Raw genomic sequence first — 15,867 nt, 5'->3', positions numbered from 1 at the left:
AGTGCAAATATACAGTGTTGTACAACAGTGCCAAGTGCTGTTATTTACTTTCACGCTCTGACATTTACTAGAGCCCGACGATGAATTTACCCTCAGCTCCATGCTGCCCAGTGTTAGATGGGAGCAGACTCTCCCAGGCTCACTCACCTGCTCAGCAGTAGCATGGTAGTGCACTTTGGGATTGTTGGTGAAAGCTGGTCGGTACTTGTACATGGCAGGTGTGGGAGGGCTGATAAGTTTGGGTGAAAGGCTGCCTTCTGTAAAAGAAGAAAAGAGGACTTTCTATTGAAAAGTGTGGACAGAAAGCTATCATCTCTAATTCTTTGCTATCCATGGTCTGCTGCAAACAGATCTGTTCTGGAAAGAATAAAACTGGCAGTATTTTTGTGCAGAATTTCACCAAAATCAATGGAGTCCTTGTGGAAATAGCTGTACATTGCAGCCAGATCAACAATCTGGAGCAAAGAAACAAGATATAATATATTAAGTTGGGTGACATATTTTGGTGAATGGTAATTTTGCCATAACTTGAAATATCAGCTTTGAAATATCAGCTAGTTTTGTCTGAGAAAAAAATCAGAGTTTTTGTTAATACTAATAAAGCTTTAACTTTACATTTGCATAAAATAAGTAATTTGGTTTGCAATACCTAAGCATTTCATGCTAATATTTCTGACTCCTTAGGTCAAAATACAAATTTAAATTTTAAAATTGATCAAAAATTTAAAAAGGTGGTTAAAAGGGTTTAAAAACTCTGTGAAACTGATCTGAAATATTCAACCTAGGCTTGAATGGACCACTTCAAGTTACTTTTCTCTCCCTTTACTGTTCTGAACTCCTATAAATAGAAAATACCCTTTACCCAGATCCCATTACTGTTTTGAAAGAATACCAGAAGCCTTTTAAAGAGGCTAAATATTTTCTTATTATTGAAAATAAAACACTGATCATGTAACTATACCTTCACTGGTCCCCAGCTGCCCTTTCAGCTCAGAGTACTTGCTTGGATCTCCTTTGGGTGGGAGAGGTGGTTGCACATCCATACTTTTATCCTCCAGACCTTCCAGGCTAATTTTGGACTGAAAACGACCAAAGAGTCAATCATTACTCACAACTTGGTTAAGTAACAGCACATGTCAGAGTGCTAGATGTACCTCAGAACAAGAACTACCTATTCTACAATGACAAACATGATTAAGCATCCACTGCAGACGACTGTCATCTGTAAAATTAGCATTGTCATAACAAGCCAGTGTAATTTTAAATGCACTATCCTAGTATACTTGGCATGCTAAATAAAATTATCATCATGCTAGCTAATACGTGGTAAAAGGCAATGGTGTTTTCCAGTATTTTTCAGCAACTTTCAAGGCAGAGTGTACTGAATAACTATACACAAAATCTTTCAAGGTGTCTTCTTCTGAATCCACTGCTCTTTATGTTACTAAACAATTCCTTCTCTCTATTTCATAACAGGAGAAACTGAAAAAGAGAACTCAGCTTCTGAGATAATATTTCTTTCACTGGACCACAACACTTCCTATAGTCTGGAAGCTCAAAACCTCTGCAGTACAACAGCTGACCTGATGGTACAAGGCTTCCCACAAAGTATTAGATTCGTTAAAATTAACTTGGACACCAAGAGGCAGCAACTCATGGGACAGAAAGCAGCTATTGCAAACAATAGCCAGATCCAGAAGATGCCTGAGGTATTCTATTACAGAGCTGCAAAAACAGCTGGATCAAGAGCTGCTGTTACTGAATCTGGGTTACCTTCACAGGAGGAAGTATACAACAAGGACTCAACCTCTATTATTTTCTAAAACAAACAAAAAGCATCATCTCAGAGATTTTCTATTACAAACTCATTCTCAGGCTTCATAATGCTCAATGCATGCTCTTCAAAAGCAGCGCTTGAAGGTTGCCTTACCTTGCTCCGGTTGAGGTTGGCCTGGATCCCGTTGTCACTGATCTTCACTGTGATCTGACGCTCAGATAAATCAGGTCTGAGGAAAGGAGGCTTCACACTCACAGCTTGCTTTTTCTTGGGCTCAACTATGTACCTGATTAATTTTTCAACAGTCAGCATTACAATAAACAATAACCTATGAACAAGGCATACAGACAAAAAAAATCTTCCTGCTTCCAGGGTATGATTTAAGAATGAGTCAGAACCTAAGTAAGCAGACTCAATTTCACTGGATGCAATAATTAAAAAGCAATAAAAAGAGCTTAGCGATCAAAATGAGAGGATGCATTAAAAATCCCAAGAATTTCTGCGACTGTGACGGACATGAGTGCAATTCACATGAAGAGAAAGAAAGGCCTAACACCAGTGGAAGTGATTTATTATCTTAACACAAAACATCTTCCCTGTAGTGGAAAACAATGAGTGCAGCAATAAGACCCAGCACATGGGGAGTTAACATGGAGAATATGATGTGCAGTGAGTTTTAGCTTACCACATGGTCACTTGTATATGTAGCATGTTTAGTGTTTTCAAATAAAGGGATGTAAAAGAAAGGGACAGGTCTATAGGAAGAAACAAATTTAAATGGCAATGGCTGACTTTAGATATCTAATTTCTTTCTAGTTGACGAGAATTCTGTAAGTGTAAATAAGCAGTGGCTGTACAATGCATAAATATCAATACACACAAAAGACTTCTCTGTTTTATCTAGTGAACAGGACATTCTAGTAGTGATGGCTCAGTGATTTTCAATACAAAGGACAATTTGAACTGGTCTTCACAAAATGCAAACATTCTGCTTGCTGAAAGTCTGAGAATAGCCATGACCATGGTAGTACTCACACCCCTCTTAACAGGAGTGTCTCCCAGCTTCTAGTATCTAGCTCTCTTAAAGTATCTTGACCTGATTTTCACATTTCAGTAATTTTGAGAAGCAGCCATTCCAGTGTCTTCACTGTAACACACATAACAGTCTTTTAGGACTTATTTGTCCTACAGCAAAGGGAAGAGAAAAAAATGGAGGCAGATAATAATGCCAGGGTCTGGAATCGCTCAACATCCTGAAAAGGCTCAAATAAGTCTTCTTGTAGTGTGACTATTAACATGTCTGCATGCTGGACATCTTCTGCACCTAGGATATTAATACTCCATCTGATCTACTGCATTAAAATCCTGGTTTTAATATGTGAAATGATAAATCCATTTCCCCCAAAATAGAAAGCCATAAATAAATCCCAAGTTCCACGATACAGACTTCATTGAAAATCTGTTTTATGATAATGAAAGTGCCAGTGAGATTGAAAACCACAGCAGACTTAAATTAGATATAAGATTTAAGGAGAAAGGCTGATTTTAGATTCTTGCCTTTTCTCCAGCAGATTAGAATACCTGGATGATGACTGTACAGTGCAAAAGTCATGTTGGGAATAAGGTAACATATGGAAACATACCTTGTTACTGATATCCACTAGGTAAGTTAGTGAAATCAAGGTTATAGGCTTTTGATACAATTTGACATGCTCATTACAAATAAACATTTCTGGGATGAGGGTTATGAATAACATGAAGAAAGCAACTGCTTGGACAGGTTTGAGCAATGCAACAGTGGAACGGCTATCATAGAGCTCTACCTTCAAGAGTGTTTTGCTTTACTTCCCTGATATTTCATCAATGGTCCTTTACGTGTGAGCCCAACGAAGCACATTTTCTTCCTCTGTCTCAACAACTACTCCATCTGCCTCACTCCCAGCTGAAGCATTTCTCTTACCTGGGAGCCAAGGGGCTGCAGAGCACATGTTCCACATTTCCACAGCATCCTCGGGTAAAGGGATTCACTCCTCCACGGAATTTACCTGTCACCTGCAAACATATTCAGGACAGTGCTCAAACCTCTGGTTACATGAAAATCATCATACAACCCTCACAAAGCCAAGAACAAGTATGCCTTACTCTGACCCTACTGTCCTTCCCAAACAGATCCCAAACATTCTTTGAATGCTGCACTTCCTCTCTCCTGCTCTAACACGCCATCTTCATCAGCTGCTTCTAGCTAGCAAGCACACCAACTAAAGATCCCTTCCCAACAGGGCAGTGTGAGTTTCAAAGTGGCAAGGTTCACCTGTCCATGCTGCCTCTGTAATTAGATTTGTGCCTGCTGTCAGCCAAACTTCCTGCTTTGGTCCCTTCCATTGCCGTCACTTCCACTCCTCTGCCTTGGCAAGTCCCCTCCAAACAAACAGGAATGCACTCCTCAATCAGTCTGCCTACTATGACTGCTCAAACCCAATGGACTCCAGAATGAACAAATACCAAAAATTTACAATAAAATACTAAAAAGGTCTGTACCACTGCCTATAAAAGTTACTGGGAAAAAAGGAAAAGTGTAACTAAACATATTGTAACTGGAAAGCTGAGAGCAGATAATGTTACAGATAGGCAGTACACGCAACTGAACAGAAATTAAAACTAGATTATATATAATCTGCAGAATGGCATAGGAAAATTAATTAATTTTAAGTGGTTTGATAGCTCAAAAAATCAAACCAAGCTAGGATACATTTTCCAACAGTTATTTCAATCAAGTTAAACACAAAATTCTCAACCTTCTTAATGTTAATGTAGCCACAAACACAAAAAAAATTACCTTTTTCTCAATTTAAATCTTTTGTTTCTCTTCAGTCTAAAACTTTCATGAACAGTTTTCATTACTGCACAAAGACAAGCTTAAAACAGACCATGATTTGAGCTGAGACCAAAATGCCCTGGGTTTCATGCTGCTATTGTAGCATGAACTACTATTGTAGCATGTACTATTGTTAGCACTATCAAACCTTATTCTTAGCCAAAATCAGTTTTACAATTAAGAGCAGCTGATTCCAAGGAGGACAGAAAAAAGCATTTAAAGATCTACAGCTATGGTAAGCCTGCTTTGTTCAGAGGCCATGTTAGGCAACAATTCAGGATGACTTCAGCTTCTTTGCGTATGTAAACCTCCCACACTATTCTGGATAGAAGTTTGTATTGTCTCTTGTGGGATAGGAGACCATGTTATCCCAGTTCCTTAAGGCCTGGCCTCAGACAGGTGTCTTCAACTCTTACAGTCTGCAGAGAAGCCATCTAAACAGGTAAGCATGGAGCCATCAGCCCGCAGGACAGCCAGAAGCACACTGCTCAGCATGAGCTACAGAGCACCCACAGGTGCAAGAGCAGTAGAAATGCATTTGAAAAACAAAAACTGAAAAAGAAGTGTGATGTGAGAAACGTAGTGAAAAAACCCAGGTGTGTGACAGGCACTTTGAGTGGAGCTGAGTAAAGCCCTGGAATGCACACAATTAATTAACACTGGGAAGAAAGCTGAAAATGCTGCATGCAGCTGACTGGCACTTTGTGTGACCCAGTGTCAAGCTTTCTAACTGAGCTACCCCCTATGAACTGCAGGGCCAGTGATCCCATGACCAGATCACTATCACCCATATTGTGCTATTGATATGCACATTGGTCTGGATCCCTTGCAAAGGGGTTGTGGATTATATACATTTGAGTAACTGCAGCAGAACTGAAGTTTTACAGGCTTTTTGGCACAAGATGTCATGTTGGCACTTGGTTTGGAGAAGCAAAACAAGTTAAAACCAATAGCCTCTCTCTGTGTGTGCACATATACATGAGAACAAGAGACAGACAGTGAGGCAAAGAGCTAGTTCAGACCTTAGTATGTGCAGTGTGGCTTAGCTGGGGGAGTTCAAAATATCAGGAGACAGGGCAAAAGCATGACTTAATCTTTTCCTTTCTTTCTTTCATTGAAACTTATTGTTTCTTCAGTCTGACTCATAAAGTTTGAACTTCTGTGGTTGATAATACTCCACATAAAATCTATTTCAAGGCCATGAGCAGATTTTAAATGGTAAATAAGCCTGCAATGATCCTCTGTGGTTAGAAGGGGGAAATCTTTGCTTGTAGTGCATTCAAGAAAAAAATCTAAGAAAACTAGGCAATCTTCCTCGATCTTCATGAAAACTCCAGTAAAAGTATTACTGCTGAGATTTGGATCATTTTATGCTTTACCTAAACTGACTTGCTGACTTTCCTTCCCAACTCAACATCTTAGCCACCAACAGAGAGAAAGATTGCTTCTTACCTGTTCATTCGTTGTGCGCCCTCGGGCCACTAGAACGATATGGAAGCCAGTGAGACCAATGACTGGAATAAAGAATAACCCAGCCACACACATGACAGCCATTCTGTATGCAGGAGTTAAAGAAACTGGGGTAAGTGAAGGGAAAAAGAGGCTATGAATTAGAGGGAGAGGAAAAGGAGCAAAAATATATCTTGGAAATAGGGAGGGTGTCCCTCACCTTTAATTATTTAACTGAATTTAACTGCTCCTAGCCTGAGTCCTTGTAGCTGACATGGCTAAAAATAATATGAACTCATTGATTTTGACTCTGACCATCTTGTAAAGTCCATTCTATACTAATGTATCAACACATGTAGCACCCCTCAGAGTCAGTGGTTCATGTATTACACTAACATGCAGGGGGGCTGCTTCCAGGGCAAACTCTCTTTTAAAATACAGTAACTTTTAAATAGAGTAAATGGTACCCAGCAGTTTAGAGTCACACCCAATTGGAAGTAAAATACAGGGAGGCAGCAAATTCTTCTGCTGGGTTGTCATGGCAAAGATTAAGATCAAAGACCAAAACAAAAGGTCAGTGTTTTGGGAATAATTGATGGTTATACAGGTAAAATGAGTACAGAGGAAAACCTGCACTAAGCATTTACAGGGTAAGAGTAATGGAGGATCAGGAGAGGAGTAGATCTCCACCAGTTCCAGCAAAACAAATCTTCAGATTCATTCTTTCACATTTCCCTCAAGGCCACTTTGGGTCTTTTAAAAACCAAAAAGAAGGATACGTAATGGTAGTATGAGCTGCTCCCAGCTTTTCCATATGGTTTAGTACGAAGATGAGCCCAAAGGTGAATACTCCAACCATGTGTGTACTTAAGGACAGCAAGAAGAGAAAAAAATAGCGATAGTTCCTCCGTCCTATGCAATTGTTGACCCATGGGCAGTGATGGTCAAAATCCTTGTAAAGAAAAGGAAAGATAGGGAACAATATCCAAACAATGAAAGAAAATATATTGTCTTGGAAATAAATCTGAGCCATTGTCAGTAAAATTACATCAGGCTACTCTGCAGCTTTACAACATGCTACAATCTCTTTATAAGGCTTATGACCAAGTGGTTTCTGTCTCTATGGATGGAAAGGTACTTGAGTGTTTATAGGGTTCAAAAAGAGTTACAAAAAATGAAAGGTTATTTATCTGCTAGCAGCAGATGCACTATTTTTTATCATCACTAGCATGAGTCATCAATAACAATACCACTGTTATAACCTAGACTGTTCTGAAGATGCAATACTGCTGCAGGATTCTCTGCCCCACATTTTTGTATTTATACTTATCTGAATGAAACTACTTTAAACAATGCACATGATGAAAAGTACTTTTTTTACCAAACAGGTTCCCAAAGAAAAGCAACAACTGGATAAGACACAGGCAAAGTTCTGCAAAAGATCTTTAACAGTTACAAACCGAAGCCTGACTATTTGTCTCAGTTAAAAGTTCAAAGTCTCTCATAATGTCAGATCCCTTCTACCAGGAGATTTAATAATGAGGGCAAGTCACAGACACATTCCAAGTGCATTTATACAGTTTCATAAGCATGTAAATCCACTGTCTTCAGTGGGATTATTCTTGACGTGTGAACACAGGATCAGGTGCAAGAAATAACCCCTTCTTATTTCTGTATTCTTCAGAGCCAATAGCTCACACTCATTACGACAACAAATTAATTATTTATTCTTTGTTTTGTGGTAATGTTATTTTTAAACATTCCTCAATGATGACAAAGGCTTTTTGTATTTTTAAGTTTTGCACAATGTATTTACCAAAATTTACAAAATACAAGAATATGGATTGGAGCTTTTTCAAATCATGTTAGAAAATGATAGGTCTTCTAATAAAGATCATTTCAGGCTACATCTGAAATGCTGACATAGCATATGTCTATTATGCAGGTCTGGTTGTATGCAGCTCAAAATATGGATTGAAACTGTGTAAGTAACCACTGCCAACACTTCAGTAAAGAAAACAAAAAAATCTGACTACTTTGGTCACAGATTCATTTTTGGGTCCCTCTGGTCACAGCAGGCTTTAGGTTTTACATGATTTTATTTCTGCAAGTGTTGTCAGCTTTTGTTGTTTGTTCATTTTTATCAAATTAACTCAGAAGTTTTCTATTTGGGAAAAGAATTTTTTATTGCACATTCTAGATTTAAAGTCGAAAGATGTGAATTACAACCCTGAAAGGGCTCCACATGGAACAGCCAGTAGTCGCTCCTATCACTGTCTGCAAGCTCTTCTAGAATAGATGAGTGGGAAATAAGCATCACAAGAATCAATAAAACATGCTGTTTAGGACCATGATTTATTGATTCAAAAGTCATTAATGCTTTTTGCCTATATTCCTCCATAGCAGTCATAATTTAATTATACAAGCAGAGCTTCTTACTTGCCCACCAGAATAGTAAGGAACATTCAACTGATCTGACCATCAATAAAACTTCTGGAGAGCTAGACAGAGTCACCTTGCATTCTGCTACTTTATTTCAGTTCCTTTTGGATTTTCTCCCATTGTCACTTCTGCTACAGAACAAAAATGCCTCCGTGAAGGCTTTATGGCAGAATGAAATGGCAAGTGTTTATGCCAGTGAGTTCTGAGCAATCTTCTTCTGAGAAAATTTCATTTGTTCAAAATGAATTTTCATGCTGAGCCACTGGGGAGGGCTGAAAAAGGAAATTCCATGGGACAACTGAGAATTTACATCTGAACAATGCTCAAGAACTTGGATTAGTGAAAACATTTATGTTTTAAAACAAGGAATATGTGACTCAGGTTTTCCACAGAAATCCACCTCTATTCAACAATTCACAGCAATCTGAAGAATCTGATGCAACTTATGAATAGCTGTCACTATTCCTCTCTACCCAGGGACCTTGGCAGCTCCTTACTCTCCAGCTTCTCAAATTCTGCATCCTTCTAAGGCCTTCCACAACAGGACAGCCTTGTCCTATTTATTGATGGTTATTAGGCACAGCACTGCTTCCAGATAATTACAACTTAGATATATATTGCCCTGAAGGAGGAAATGACTGACACAAGATAAATCCAGGCAGCCTTTCTCTCACAAATAACTGAGCTGCTTTCTTTGGGACTATTCCTTTGCTTATGGCAAAGAGGATTAGGACAAAGATGGTATACACAGTATTCTAGCTGACGTTGGTACTTTTTTCCTTTTCTGATTAGTAATTCCTTTCATCTTAATGGTACAGCTGAATATATTTTAGACATATTAAAGATTTCATCTTTCTTTTGGAAAAAAAAAATAGACCTTGCAGCAGAAATGATCCTTAAGAAGTGGAATTTTTAGCTCAGCAATAAAAAATCCCCCCTGGCAATATGCTGCTGTGGATACAGCACTCTGTACTTACAAACCTGGGAGACGTTTATAGCCCAAAAGCACATCTTACTGTTTGGGGTTATTTTTTAAAATCCTGTGCCTCACCAAGACCCTAAAGCTATTAAGAAACATGAAAACACATAATTCAGAGCAACCAACATTAGAGCCACAAATGAGTTCATGCTCTGAGCTTGTGTGTTGAAATAAACAGGGGGTCCTTCTATTGCCTGGAGAACCATGTGCTAAATCCTGAGCTTGGTTTTCCTAAAGCTCACACACCATTCTAGCTTCTCTGTTCCCTAATGTAGGCACCAGTTTGTTCTGAATTGAATGTTGAGTGCTATGCTCATACATGACAAGTTATAATGGTTCACCCTAAATTTCCTCATCTCCTGAATTCTGCCTCTACATCAACTCTTTCATTTACCCCTTCTTTACATTCATAATCCCTTAGCTGCTTCAATGAAAATATAGCCAGCATTATAAATGTTTATTCTAATTATTACTAGCAACAAAGCCGACATCAAACATTATTGTGTATTTAACACACATCGTAACTGAAGGCTATGTTTCAAATGGTACTGATTAGTAGGAGTCCATCAACAAGGTTACAGCTGAGAACTTTCAAGAACTGAAATACTGGGGGAAACACCTAACTGCATGTTTCCCGTAGGATATGCAACCCCATCACTGAGACAAAGCCAAGAGATCACATAATAACAGAACTGTTACCTCAACACAGTTGTCACAGACGCTGCAGTGGGAGCAGCGTGGAGGCCGGTAGAAGTGGCAGGTAGCACACCATTTCATCCGTACTTGGATTCCTTTAATCTCCACGTTCTTGTAGAGTGGAGCTCGGAAGTCATCATCTTTATCTTCATCTTCATCTGCTGCTCAATGCAAAACTAAAAGTTAGTGGAAATAACAGGGTAAAGATAAAAGAGCTAATTCAGTCAGTGCCTTGGATACAGGGGCACTGCATGTGCTCTTGGGCTTGTCAGACAAATAACAAAGCGGTGGAAGTGATGGACTGTCAGAACTGGTTGTTCAGGCTACAGAACACTCCAGTGATCAAGGCTCATTTTAGCATCTCCCATAAGAGTGCTGTGCAGCCTTACCAGCCCCTGGACAAAGAGAGGAGCCTGAGTCTTATCTTATGAATGAGTTGCAGACTAGAGTCAAAGGGGATATGGAAAGCTTTTGTGAGAAGTTCTGCTGCATGCATTTGGGATTAATTCAATGCTACCCTACCAGCAGATAAAGTGAAAGGAATTACATCAACAAGTATTAGAAGATTGTGCTAGCTCAAACCTCAGAAAGCAACCCAGATGACCCTAAGTGACAACAAAAAAAGTGTTAGTCCACAATCATCCCAAAGACCTGTTGCCCCAGGAAGTCTGAGTCCACTGTGAGATTTACCATTCTGAAGCTATCTGTGTGCCCATGGAAAGTCCTTGCATCCTGTGCTCACCTCTTCCTAGCATACCCAGAATGCTCTTGCTTTAGTACCAGTACATAACTGGGAAGATCTCACCTCTCTCAAAGGCAGAATGGTTTACAGATCTGAGCACAGGACTGGGACCCAGGAAGTCCTCTATTCTAATTTTCCCACTCTGTGGCCTTGAGCTTTTAGCTTTTCTTTGCCATTAGTAAGATGAGGATGACAATGCCACAGTCATCTTCTTAGGGACAACACAGAGAGCAGATGGTTTATCATCTCAGCTAAGCGCTGCTCTGTTTAAGAAAAGAGGCCATTTAAAAATGAATGCACAAAATAAAAGCCACACTATAATAGCAAATACATATTGGTAAGAAAAGGAAAAATATGTGAATGAGGTTCATGAAAGTTCATCTTTTACTCTAGATTCCTGTGATCTTTATTTGTTTCCTTTTGACACAGGAAATCTAAGAAGTTCACAGCTATTTAACACCTGGCTAAACATTATAGTGCAGCTGGCATTGGCTGACTGAATCCAAATTAGGTGGAATTTGATAATATTGCCCCAGTGGGCCATCAATCACTGTCATTTAGTTCTATATTAAATCTTCTCTAAATGTGCTATCATGATACAATCTCCACTGACTTCAGAGGGAGTTTCTCCCTTCACTTAGATGAGCTCAGGATCTGGCTCAGGTACCGTATTTACCTTTCAGGAATATTCTCTGGATTAATGTTTCTGTATGGAAGTAGAGTGCTGTACTGGCATAATTCTCTATAATTTCCCTTCATGATTAGTCAGTGGGACTCCTAGTGAGAGCTAGATTGTAAATCCCTTAGGCACTTCCATAAATACAATCTTTATATTCTTCAATACTATTATAAACTAGCCCATGCTGTATAATTCATGTGGGCATATGAAAACAAGACACTAGAACAATTAAACCATTTAAACCCTTGTAAAAAACCCTGACTATCCAGACAAAAGTCTGTACATTGCACGTATCTACATGCAATTAAACACATTAGTCTTCCAGAACTGACACATACTTGAAGAGTTTGTATAATACAGATTCATATCAAAAATACTGGAAGCCAGTTTGTAGTTGGTATCTGTAATTAGTCAGCAACAAACACTGTCAGTCTCAACCCAGGCTGTAAATCAGATTTGTCAGTGTAGCCCCAATATCAGTGACTTAATAATTCCTTTCATTTTCATTCATTTTGGTGTATTACTGGCAATTCACTCACAGAGAGCCAAACCTGATTCGTATCAGAAACATTCAGTGAGCCAACAAGTTAAACTATGAGTCAAAAATGAGTAATGGGTATGGGAGTTTGATTCAGGCCCTCTTCAACACCATATGAGTGAGTTGGGTTTATCTCCCCCATAGCCCAAGTTCTATCTGCCAGAGAACCTGTAAGCTCATATGACAGAGCTAGACATGTGTTTATTTCCAGCTTTTAGTGATCTGAGCAGAAGAATACATTGGCAGAGGTATGTATCTTACTACACACTTTCTCATACTCTGATGCACGGACACAGGACAGCCAATTCTAGTGTTTTTATAACATACAATACAATTTTTGGTGGCTTCCTTAAACAAATCACGTGATTTCTTTAGAATCTCAGCTTCTATATTGCTTATTTGTTGTTCTGGTTTTGAAGTAAATTTATAACTATCAGAAATGTGCAAAGAAGCTGGAAAATCAAGAAGACTCAACCTAATTTCAGTAACAGAAAGCAAATAGCTTTATTGTATATTCATTTTACATCACTCCTACAATTGTTGAACTCCTCACACTGGCAGCTCTGCGGGTGGCGTGGGGTGGTGATAGCTTTTTTCACATGCACGCTTGTGATCTGAAATAACATCTGCTCTTCTTTCCTCCCAGCACTGCTAATTTCTTATCTTTTCTATCTCTTCCATATCAGTTTGCTTCCTTCACACATCTAAGCTCCTATTCCATCACCTTCTTCCAGGATGACTTCCATCCCTTTTCCAACTTTTCCCCTTGCTCCCAGCCTCTTCCAGACCAAGCACATGCATGTCATAGAGATACAAGACTAAGGCCTTATAAATTAAGAGAAAGAGACAGATGAAAGGTGAGATGTAAGAACTCCTCTTCCTGCTTTGCTCCTGACTCCCTTGTGTTAAGGGAGACAGGAAGGAAGGCAAGGTGATAAGAAAATTTCAGTTTCTACCTGATCTCCCTGTGTGTTTCTCCTTTAAATGCAAAGTCCAAAATAAAAAACTTTTTGAGAAAGAGAAGTGCAAAGGAAAGTATGAATTTACAATACACTCAGTACTGATCTTCATAGGGCATGCTGAGCACCCAGTTGCAGGATCCGTCCTGAGGGAACAACCCTGCACAAAGATATTGGATTTCCAGACTGAGATTTTCAAAACTGAGCAACTTAATTCCAGCTCTCCTACCAAAGGGAATGAGCAGGGTTGCTTTCAATAAGCTCACACCCAAAGCATGTTTAACCACTGCTCTCTCTGCTGAGATGGAGGAACTAAAAAGCCCAGGATTATAAATCCTAAATGCTTAAGCTCTTTTGAAAACCTCAGTAGCATCTATTTGTACCTTTAAGCACCTCAACATGGCATCACTTAATCTTGTACAAATGACCAAATCTTGCCTTTGTCTTTACACACAATTATTTCCTTAACCGGAGTGCTGCAACACTTAATTAGGGATTCAAAACCTTCAGCTGAAAGGAATAGCAGACAGTTACTCATCATTAAACCCTACTACCTGGAGAAACCTGGCACTTGCTATTCAGGGAAGTCAGCAGGACAGGTGCCTTGTTCTTGCCAGGTAGCAATTCAAAATAGATACTGAATTCAGTGAATAGAAGTGAGAAAGCACAGCTTGCACGGAGAACAGATCCATTGGTTTAGCAAGAATGCCTAGAGCAATCTCTGCTGCAAACTCCATGTGAATAATTATTGGAAGACAGATAAAATGAGGTGATAATTCTCTCATTAGGATGTGTTAAAAGAGATAGCTGCACTGTGGTTCCCATTACAAAAGCTGAGAGATCTTTATCCTAATTTAATCAGCTGTGAATCAGTACTAATTTAAGCAGGCATATCTTTCTAAACATTTTTAGACACTCTCAGGCAAGCCTTATCCATTATCTTTTTTCAGCGTTCAGTGCTTTTGCATTTGTTTTAAGGCTTTTTGGAAGGTCTCCTTAGAGGAAGCTGTTTAGCCTCTCCCTCCACCATGCTACCTATTGTGAAGACAGTGACTTAAATCCAAGGTGCCAGCCTGACACAAGGGATAGCAATCACAATCACATCAGTCAGGAGAGGTACTCAACGAGAACCATTCTATGCAGTCCTGTGCCCTCAACTGCCAGCCTGAGCAAGTGCAAGGACAACTGGCACCTAACTCAGAATAGAGATGGAGGGTATCCAGCATCTCACTACTATCCCTCCTTTACTGCCAGCTGTGCATAATAAATAAAGTCTACCAGGAAGAATACCAGGGGAAAAAACGGAGATTAGTCAGCAAACAGAGTATACCTACTTTGGCTTGGGTTTTCAAATTCCCTCCCAACAGTCCCATTCTGTTACCTCGAGGGAAAACTCCAGGATCCATGAAAGTTGCCATGCTGAAGTTTGCCAGTACAAACAAGAACACGAGCCCATTGTACACTGGGATGGCTGGGGAGATGGCTTTTGTCAACCAGGGGCACCTGTGGAGAAGAAAAGTTGTAGGTAAAGGCTCCTTGGCTCTAACACCTAGTTTCTTCCCACTCACCAACATCACAAAGAGAAGTAGTCTCATCCCCTCCCCACCAGCCATGCAGCAAGGCTGAATATGCAGTTTAACCACAGAAATTTCCATAGAGCCAGTTTCAGTGATCTAAAGTTCACTGCAGACGACCTCTGTGAAGCTTTGCTCCATAGCACAGAAAACACTTGGCTCATAGAGCTTTGCAACCCTATTGACTTATTTGCAACCTGGCATTTTGCTTATCTATCTGTGTAAAAGCCCCATCCCATTGTTGCATTTCTGTTTACTGTCTATGTAGCCTTACTGCAGTTGCTGTTACTTTTAGTCTTCACTGGTGCAAAGCAGAATAGGGTTTTTTAACTACTGGTCTCCACCAACAGGTACAAAGAGATGCACACTCACTTATTGCTATACTTCCCTGAGTGGTTTTTAACTCTGAATAACACTAAGAACCAACACTACAAAACCTCTCCTTGGGGGAAAGTTTAGTCAGACCAAGCATGGACTCTGCAGGTGTCAGGAGAATGTAAGAATGCAATACTGAAAAGAAAGTGGATAGTGTTTGCCATGTGAACACTTTGAGAAACACTGGATAGGCTCGTTGCCCACCCAGTGAACATAACTGAGAGGAACTGACAATAAAGGGTAAAGGAGAAAAAGTAAGAAACTCTGGAAAGAGGATAGAGAAATGCCTATTAGCTATAGGAAAATTGTTCTAACTGCAAACAAGAACACTTCCTGCCAGCAGAGGAGGGCAGGACCAAGGCAGAAAAAAGCCTGCCTTACAGGCAACTTCACCCAATAAAAAGCAGCGTTTATTCATTCAGCCATTTACAGCCTCTCTAAAGATTATTTCTAAACACTAGACCAAACCTACTTCTCTGTTCTGCACAAGGGGGTTTAAGTCCTATAGGGTTGTTGAGGGGAAAAATCTGATCAATCTCATGAATCTTGCAAATATAAATAAGGAAACACATGGGACAAAGAATCTCTTTGAATAGAGTAAGACCCCTGACTGAGCAGCTCAGATTTTCACCTGCATTGCCAGCCAGGGCCTCCTCCTAGCTGCTAAGCAGAAAGCAATCCAGCAGCAATACCCTGCTGCTATTAGCATAAATCATACATTAGCTTACAGATTCTGGATTGTATTTTGCCTGAATTGCATCTACAGTTGATTCCAGTTGTCT

At 39.6% G+C, this 15,867-nt stretch overlaps 1 protein-coding gene across 1 annotated transcript in view; it reads right to left on the bottom strand.

The window, feature by feature from the left end:
- Positions 1-15,867, bottom strand: part of ZDHHC8 (zinc finger DHHC-type palmitoyltransferase 8) — a 116,858-nt gene that overhangs the window by 11,479 nt on the left and 89,512 nt on the right. Inside the window, exons 2-9 of the mRNA XM_031047871.2 lie at positions 14,518-14,639; positions 10,222-10,379; positions 6,881-7,053; positions 6,105-6,207; positions 3,738-3,829; positions 1,931-2,063; positions 962-1,079; positions 148-257 (exon numbers count right to left, since the gene is read on the bottom strand). Of these exons, the coding sequence (XP_030903731.2) occupies positions 148-257; positions 962-1,079; positions 1,931-2,063; positions 3,738-3,829; positions 6,105-6,207; positions 6,881-7,053; positions 10,222-10,379; positions 14,518-14,639 (1,009 nt within the window). The remainder of the gene's footprint in view (positions 1-147; positions 258-961; positions 1,080-1,930; positions 2,064-3,737; positions 3,830-6,104; positions 6,208-6,880; positions 7,054-10,221; positions 10,380-14,517; positions 14,640-15,867) is intronic.

The sequence above is a fragment of the Melopsittacus undulatus genome, chromosome 12 (assembly GCF_012275295.1).
Source record: "Melopsittacus undulatus isolate bMelUnd1 chromosome 12, bMelUnd1.mat.Z, whole genome shotgun sequence".
NCBI lineage: Eukaryota > Metazoa > Chordata > Aves > Psittaciformes > Psittaculidae > Melopsittacus > Melopsittacus undulatus.
The sequence above is the reverse complement of the archived record's forward strand: the minus strand, read 5'-3'. Positions and strand labels throughout refer to the sequence as shown.